This window comes from Acanthisitta chloris, unplaced genomic scaffold, assembly GCF_000695815.1.
Source record: "Acanthisitta chloris isolate BGI_N310 unplaced genomic scaffold, ASM69581v1 scaffold6055, whole genome shotgun sequence".
NCBI lineage: Eukaryota > Metazoa > Chordata > Aves > Passeriformes > Acanthisittidae > Acanthisitta > Acanthisitta chloris.
The window spans coordinates 1,533-10,244 of NW_008673075.1; the positions used below are offsets into that span (position 1 = coordinate 1,533).

Genomic DNA, 8,712 nt, shown 5'->3' on the forward strand with positions numbered 1-8,712 from the left:
GGATCAGTTTTCCTGTTGCTGAGTGAGCCTACAGATTCACTATTTCTAGTTCATACATGTTGGGAGGGGGAAAAAAAACACCAATTGAACTTTGTCAGCAGATGCAGAACTGCAGAGTGTTGTGGCTGATGTGGCCAAGGGCTTTGTCTCCTTGTTTTTATTGGAAAATATCTGCTGAGGATGCCAGGAAGATCCTAGCCTGGTGTTTAGGAAGTGTTTGCAGGGAGCTGCTGTGGGTGCAGGAGGTGCCTTAGGGCTGAGCTTGAGCAGCCCAAACTTGTGGCATCTGAGTGTGAACAGGTGGAGAGGGGAGCAGGGCACAGCCTGTATCCCAAATCCAGGTGCTCTCTCTGGGATACGCTTTATTCCGGAGCTGGAGTTTGTAGCTTTCCTCTGAGGAGAGTTTAAAAGTTACAACAGAATAACGTGAAGAGGGAAATGAAAATAATATAATAGTTACACCTCACCTTGGTGTTTGCTGCTCCAGCTGTGGCTCAGGCAGAGCCAACCTGCATTTCTAGGACTAATTCAACAACTTAATTCCCTTTTTAGTTGTATATTCCCCAGTTCTTTCACAGACCGTTGGTTTGCAGTTCAGTTTCTTGCTCAAAGATGTCCTTGAGCAATCAATCAGGTTCTGTGTGTGTGTGTTGGGACAGCCCAAGCTGAGCCTTCCTCCAGGGCTTATTTTTAGCAGTGCTTAGCAAACCATTAAAAACTCCTGCGTGGGGTTTGACTGGAGAGATTCTCACAGTTGCTGCTGGAATTTTGGGGGCTCTCCTGGGTGGATTAGCCCTGGGGGAGCAGCTAAGCTGGAATAATGGAGTGTGGGGATGGAATGCAATGGGATGGATGGAATGCAGGGCCCTGGAAGCTCAGCTGAGCTCACTGATTGTAATTGCAGCTCGGAATTGAGGAGCTCAAAGCAAAGCTTACCTGAGGGCAGGATGGGGAAATGCAGGTCCTGTAGGATTCTCCATCCCACTTTGAAGTGTTGAATGTTCTCCTCTCCCACTCGGAGCTGCACTGACAGAGCTGTGGTGTGTGTAGTCAATGGGCTAAGTGACCAGAAAAGTGGACTTTTCAGCCTTTTTTATCATCAGTAAACACACTAAAAGCTACCAGTGATGTCTCGGAGAGCTGCAAACTTTCAGTCGTGAGGAAAGCAATCTGTAATCATGCTAAAAAAGTAGTTCTACCTGTGCACTTACCTCCTGCATCTTTGGAGAATGCATGGCTGCATCCTCATACAATTCCTGCAGGACAGAGGGGTCTAACCTCTCCAGTGGATTGAGGAACACAGATCAAAGCTTCAATCTACCACTCTTCCATCTAGCTCTGTTCAGAGTCTGTATTTGCAGCCCAAAGAGAAGTGGTTTGAGTTGGAAGGAACCTTAAAGAACACCTAGTTCCAACCCTCTGCCATGGGCAGGGACACTTCACCAGCCCAGGTTGCTCCAAGCCCCATCCAGCCTGGAACAGTCCCAGGGATGGAGCAGCCACAGCTTCTCTGGGCAACCTGTGCCAGTGCCTCAGCACCTCACAGGGAACAAATTCTTCCCAATATCCCATCTCACTCTGCCCAATGGCACTGGGAAGCCATTCCCATTGTCCTGGCACTCCATGTCCTGGTAAATAGTCTCTCTCCAGCTCTCTTGGAGCCCCTTTGGTGCTGAAAAGGAGCTATTAAAAAAAAAAAGGGATTTGTTCCAGATGTTTTCGAACACCCTGAATTCCATCAAAGGTGACTCCACAGCAGTAATCTCTTGTTAACATGAATGAATTCAGTTCAACCATTGCTCCCTCACATGATCTGGGCCCCTCAGCTCAGGAGGGACATTGAGGTGCTGCAGCAGGTCCAGAGAAGAGCAACGAGGCTGGGGAAGGGACTGGAGCACAAGTGCCATGAGGAGAGGCTGAGGGAGTTGGGGGTGTTCAGCCTGGAGAAGAGAAGGCTCAGGGGAGACCTTAGCACCCTCTGCAACTCCCTGACAGGAGGTTGGAGTCAGGGGGGGGTTGGTCTCTTCTCCCAGGCAACCAGCAGCAGGACAAGAGGGCACAGACTCAAGCTCTGCCAGGGGAGGGTTAGGTTGGATATTAGGAAGAGATTTTTTACAGAGAGAGTGCTCAGGCATTGGAATGTGCTGCCCAGGGGGGTGGTGGATTCACCATCCCTGGAGGTTTTCAAGCTGAGACTGGATGTGGCACTTAGTGCCATGGTCTAGTGACCACAGTAGGGTTGGACTTGATGATCTTGGAGGTCTTTTCCAACCTGTTTGATTCTCTGATTCTCTGATCACTTTACTGATGAGGAATGACCTTGGTTTCCATTCACACCTGTTTCCTTTCTGAAAGACACGGAATTCTATAGAAATCAGGAAATGGCTTTTCAGGCCTTCTTCCTACTTCTCTCAATCTGGTTTTTAGTGGCTTTTTAGTTTTATCCATTCTTTTGCACAGCCTGGAGCCCCCAGGTACCCTCAGGAGGCTCAGCCACAGGACCTCCCACTTAGGGCTGCTCGCTTTGCTTCTCAGGGCCCGTGCTGAGGTGTGACAGGTTTGGAGCACAGACAGCTCCATGGTTCCCCAGTGAGCCTGTGCTCTCTCTCTGCCAGGTACGGCTTTGTGGAGTTTGACGACCTGCGGGACGCGGACGATGCCGTGTACGAGCTGAACGGGAAGGACCTGTGTGGGGAGAGAGTGATCGTGGAACACGCCCGAGGCCCTCGCAGGGACAGCAGTTACGGTTCAGGACGCAGTAAGCACTCCATGCATTTGTATCCGTGGCTCATGTGAAATAAAACACCTCGTTTGTTTCCTTTAAGTTCACTTTTGGAAAGCGATTGAAACCGAACCACAGTACCAAGTTGTGCCTAGTGCTCTGTAACTGTAACTGTTGACCTGAACGGTTGTTTGGGGTTTTTATTTGCCTGTTGTATTAAACTATTTTAACTGATACATGAATAAACACAGTTTCTTGTACTATTTCTATTACTATCATTTCATTTAAGTTTTTGAATGGTTTGCTTTGCAACGTGATGTTTAACATAGGCTTAACAAAGACCTTAATGTTTTAATTGAAAGAGTCCTTTGAGGCTAAGATGACTTCCCGTTCCATTTGCTGACCTTGGGGTGCCTTTCCATGAGTGGCTCTCTGACCTTTGTGGCCCTTGGCTGACCAAAAAATAAAGGAAGCCATGTGACGACCTTTAGACCTGGGTGGTGAGGATCCCAAGGGTTAGAGACAGATGAAATTAATCTCAGGTGCCTGAAAAGCTTTATTCATGTCAGGTATTCAAAAAGCCTTTAAAGCAATATAAGTAACATTAGTCAACTGCCTTCGATTCAGTTGCTGCTTTCAAACTGTTTTAAAAGTAGCATTAAATTTAATTGCATGTTGAGTATAATTAGAACTCTGTGCCTTGTTTAATTATGTGCTTGTAGCAAAACAGTTGTAATGTTTGGGGCTTTGTAGTATTATCTGTGAGGGGGTTGGGTTCAGGCTAGGGGGTGGGTGGGTCTGGGATGTCTTTGGGGACATCTGGGGCTGAGGAGCTGTGCTTGGGGTGCTGAGTGAGGCTCCATTTCCCTGGTTGAAGTACTCCTGTCTGCTTGTCACCTCCTAAAGGTGGATATGGTTATAGAAGAAGCGGAAGAGATAAGTATGGTCCTCCCACCCGTACAGAATACAGATTGATTGTGGAAAATTTGTCGAGCCGCTGCAGTTGGCAGGATCTGAAGGTATGGGGGCCCTTTCCTCACCCTCCCTCTGTCACAGAGCACCAAGGGTAAACCTCAGCATCAGCAGGGCAGGCTGGTGTGCCCCCCTGTGCTTCCCCCGTGGGCAACTCCCTGTGCTCCTGTGCACACGAGATCTGGGGAGCAATCCACACCCCAAGTCAGTACAGGAGGATATTTGCACGTGTTGCAGCACTGGTGAGGTGCTGGTGGCACTGGGCAGTGGGAGAAGAGGTTTTATCCTTAACACCAGCCAACACCACGTAGAGCTGTGTTTTGTCTTCTCTTTAAGCCCTGTCAAAACAGACTTGAATCACACCAGGGGTAGAATTCACTAGAGGTGGAGGAGTTTGCCCTTGTCACTTTGGATTTCACTCAATAAGTTGTGTTTGAAACAATAGCGTCGTTCCTGCACAGGCACTGCTAGGAATTTCCACACCATCTAAAGCTGCTTTAAAGAGACTTGCAAGGAAAGGGATTGCTTCCAGAATGAGAAATCATGCAAACCCCCTGCCAAAAGCTGTTATTTTCTGAGCCCAGAGGAGTGGAAGGTGATTCTCAGCAGTGGAAGTGTTGGGTGACACTGTGGTACCTCTGAGTGCACTGGAGGTGACTTGTTGGCTCCTGATTATCCACATCATGGATGGAGGGGGCAGGACAGGGAGCAGCACTGCAACAGCAGGTGCACAGAAAAAGATTAGTGTTTCCTTATCAAACTGAGCAGCAATGGTTAAACCCACTTGTTCTTACAGGAACACCTTCTTTTATGGTTCTCTTTTAAGGATGTGTAAATTTGTTCTAAACAAACTTTGACGTAGTAGAAACTGGTCTGTAATTGAATGTGTAACACTAGTTCAGGTACGTACTGAGATGCTTCCAATGTCTTTGCTGGTAATGCTTCACCCCATCCATAGCTTCTCTTTGCTTCTGGTATTCAGAATTGTAAGTAGAGCATGGCATGATTAATCCTCCAATGGATGCATTGCTGCTTTTTTGGGGGAATAGCTTTCATTTCAGTGTACTGAAGAGGGGAGTAGCTGGGTTGGAAACAGACCAAACCAGAGCTCTGTGCCCTGTTTCCATTGCAGTCAAGTTCCCCAGGGGCTGAAGGATGGCCTGGCCTGGTGGCTTGCTTGAAGCAGGGCAGAACAGCCCCTCCTGATAAACTGGGGGGGTTAGGAATTGTAATGGAGAAGCCAGGAAGCATGAAGTGGGAAAAATGAAGTGAGCTTTGACTCCTGTGAGGTCTCTTCCAGCAGAATGAGCTGTGTTGCCGAGGTGGAGGACACAGGGAGGTCTGTAGTTTGCCTGTAGGCTTCTTGTCCCTTCATATTCAGCCTTTATCACCTTTCCCAATTACCTCTGAAAACATGAGAGGGAGCATTACCTTTCTTTAGTCACTCCTGTGATTTGAAACTCAGAGTCCAGAGCATATTTGACATTAGTCTCGAGGTGAGAGCCCTTCAGTTATCATTTGGCTCAAAACTATTAACCCCACCTTGGTTCTAATCACACCAACTCTGTGAAACCGTAGTGTGTTACTTGGCACTGCAAATGCTGTTTGATTCAAAGCCTTGCTGACACCCCTGTGACTAGAAGAGGCTAGGGGAGCATCCTTGCAGCAGTGAGCAGGGTCAGCCTGGGAGCCTGGCTCTGGATTCGAGGCGATGGTGATTCTGTCCTCTTCCCCTAGGATTATATGCGTCAGGCAGGGGAAGTGACATATGCAGATGCACACAAAGGAAGGAAAAATGAAGGTGTGATTGAGTTCAAATCCTATTCTGACATGAAAAGAGCCCTTGAAAAGCTGGACGGGACAGAAGTAAATGGCAGGAAGATTAGATTAGTGGAAGACAGACCTGGATCGAGACGGCGCCGCTCCTACTCCAGGAGCAGAAGCCATTCAAGGTATGTCCATCCATGAACATACAGGGGGTTGGGACTTTGGGGTTCCAAAACACCTTGGAAATGTTCAGAGTTCTCAATGCATGCAGTGTTTTGAGAATGTGTTGGTAACCAAGGGCAGTGAGGGCTGGCAGAGGTGTCTCCCTTGGTGTGTGGCTGAGCACTGACACCTCCCCAGCCACACTGAGCCACAGTCCTCACCACCCCATGGCTGGGGGAGCTGTGCACACAGAGTAAAACAGAAGGTGTTTTTAACACCTCAGCTCTGAACACAGTGTTCTGCTCCAAGCACGAGGACTAACAGTTCTTTCTCAGCTTGGACACCCCCACCTGTTCCCTGTTCCTTAGAGATTTGCTGCTTTTATTGTCTGACCCAGAGAGCTTCAGCAGCACCAAGTGTTTGCCCCTTTCCATTCTGGGGTAGAACTTGTTGTTGCAAGAAAACTCAGGCAAACCTCTTCTGTTCCTAGAAGAACTTGCTTATGAAATCAAAGCCTGAAGTTGAAGCTTTAACCTAGTTTCCCACCATATCCAAACTGATTTGATTGGGAAAGTGATCATCCCTTAAATAAACTGCCATCTTTTCTTCCGGTGTAGCACCCTGCCCACTGCCAGACATGGCAGCAGGGATGAGAGGTGGGGAGAAGTGTGCTCTGAGTTTGTGACTTGTCTCTGTTAACCCCTGGGTTATCAGTTAGGGTTAACAGACCTGGCAACAGGGATGAGAGGTGGGGAGAAGTGTGCTCTGAGTTTGTGACTTGTCTCTGTTAACCCCTGGGTTATCAGTTAGGGTTAACAGACCTGGCAACAGGGATGAAAGGTGGGGAGAAGTGTGCTCCGAGTTTGTGACTTATCACTGTTAACCACTGGGCAGCTGAGAGGTGCTTGAGCCCTGTGGGGTTTTTCCCCCAGGCTCACAAGCTCCCCGTGGGCACGTGCTAACATGGAGCTGGTTGCTTGTGTTGCAGGTCTCGCTCTCGGAGCAGACACTCACACAAGAGCAGGAGCCGCAGTGCCAGTAGCAGCCGCTCCAAGAGTAGATCAAGATCCAGGTATGTCCTCGTGTTGGGAGGATTGGGAGCTCCCACTTAAACGAGAAGCATCCTTTTGCAGCAGGAACTTTTGTTTTATTTCTTTTCCTTCCTGTTCTCTGCACGCTGTTTCAGTGCTGCTCACACCCACAGGGCACTAAAGCAGAGCTCTCTGTTGCCTTTGCACTTCCAGGTCTGTGTCCCGATCCAGAAGCAAGAGCCGTAGTCGAAGCAAGAGCCGTAGCAGAGGCCAAAAAGAGAAAAGCAGGACTCCAAGTAAAGAGGATAAAAGTAGGAGCCGCAGCAGGAGTGCAGAGAAATCCCGAAACAAAAGCAAGGATAAGTCCGAGGGCAATCTCCATAACAATGATGAGAAAGCCAAGAGCAGGAGCCGCAGCAAGGAGAAGAGCAGGAGCAGGAGTGGGAGCAAGGACAGGGGAGAGGTGAGGGAGAGCGTGAGGAGCAGGAGCAAGGAGAAGAGTAGCAGCAAAGACAGGGAGAAGAGCGTTAGCAAGGCTAGAAGCAGGAGCAAGAGCAGGGAGGAGAGTAGGAGCAGGAGCCACAGCAAGGACAAGAGGAAAAGTAGGAAGAGGAGCAGGGATGACAGCAGGAGCAGGAGCCGCAGCAAGAGCGCCAAGAGCAAGAGGCGCAGCAAGAGAGAGAGCAAAGGCAGTGGCAAGAGGAAGAGGAGGGACAGCCACGAGCGCTCCAGGTCAGGCTCCAAAGACCAGGAGCAGCTCAAAGCAGAGGCTGACAAGGAGGCGAAGGGAGAGGGGGAGGACGAGGTGTCTCACTCCAGATCTAGGTCCATTTCTAAGTCCAAACCAAATATCAAATCTGACTCTCGCTCCAGGTCAAAATCCATTTCAAAGCCAAGGTCCAAGTCCAGGTCTAGGTCTCCCTCTAGGTCACAGTCTCGATCGCGGTCCAGGTCCCGCTCCAGGTCCTAACCTTGCTGCAGCCCCACTTGGAATGGTTGGAGAAGTCTTTTGTACATGTTCAGTAGCTGTAGCCAAGTGATTGAAGTAGAAACCCTGTCGATGCTGTATATTTTTAACAACCCTGATGGTCTGTCTGTCACTAACTGCAGTGCTCCCTCCCTGCAATGCTCCCTGGGGTGAGGCTGTGCATTTTCTATCCCTCAGAAAGGTTCTCTTTCAATACAGCTCTTCCCAGAGCCCTCAAATTGCCCTGTTTTCCAGGAAGGGCCTTGCAGGGAGCGAGCGCTGTGCCCCGGTGGGTTTAGGAGATTGCAGTGATGACTGATAGGTAGGTCTGATGGCTTCAACAGTCTTTGCCCTCGAGCTGATGCCCTTTGATGTATGCCATTTAGTGGAAGTGCTAAGTCTTAAGTTTCATACTACTTTTGTTCCATATTTTTTTGGACTTACAAAGTTGTGAATAGCACAGTCAAAAGGAAAAAAAAATAATAAAAATAGAGGTACTTGCAGTAATCTATAGGGGAAAAGAAGTATAGTCCCATATTCTGGTATTGTGACAATATCCTTGTTTTATATTAAAATTTTTTTATTTTATTTTTTTCCCTGTCTTGCAAAGTACAGTGACTCCTGTTTCCATGAAATTTGAATAAAGACTATTTTTGCTTGATGACATTTGGTGGTGGTTCCATGATGTTGTGTTGTGGTTGTTGGTGTGTTCTATCCTCTGCTGTGAGCCTGAGTGTGCAGTCAGGCACAGAGAGAGGGCTCAGAAAGTCACTTTATGGCATGGCCCTTGAATCCAGTCCAGCTAAACAACTTGTTTCTCCAGAAACAATTTTTGGAGGTTTAACATTAAGGATCATGGAGCTTTAACAATAAGGAGACAGGAAGACAAACCAGAAGCATCAATGACAGTGATAAACCTGTTTGTCACTGTCTGCACAACTGAAATGTAATGAGCTTCAGCTTTCATAATCATAGAATCATGGAGGACCCTGAGTCTTCGAAGTCGAGACCCACAAGGATCATTAGTCTGACTCCTGCCCTGCCCAGGACACCCCAACAATCCACCCTGAGCCTGAAAGTGTTGTCCAAAC

General features: G+C 48.4%; 1 protein-coding gene across 1 annotated transcript; it reads left to right on the forward strand.

Moving 5' to 3' along the window:
• Nucleotides 1-2,590: 2,590 nt before the first annotated feature.
• On the forward strand, nt 2,591-8,287 carry SRSF4 (serine/arginine-rich splicing factor 4; the record flags this gene model as incomplete). The annotated part of the gene is made up of 5 exons (XM_009074770.1): nt 2,591-2,758; nt 3,629-3,741; nt 5,432-5,646; nt 6,612-6,695; nt 6,868-8,287. Coding segments are annotated over 5 exons (1,337 nt in total), but the record flags the coding sequence as incomplete, so codon positions are not given.
• Between the last annotated feature and the right edge of the window lie 425 nt (nt 8,288-8,712).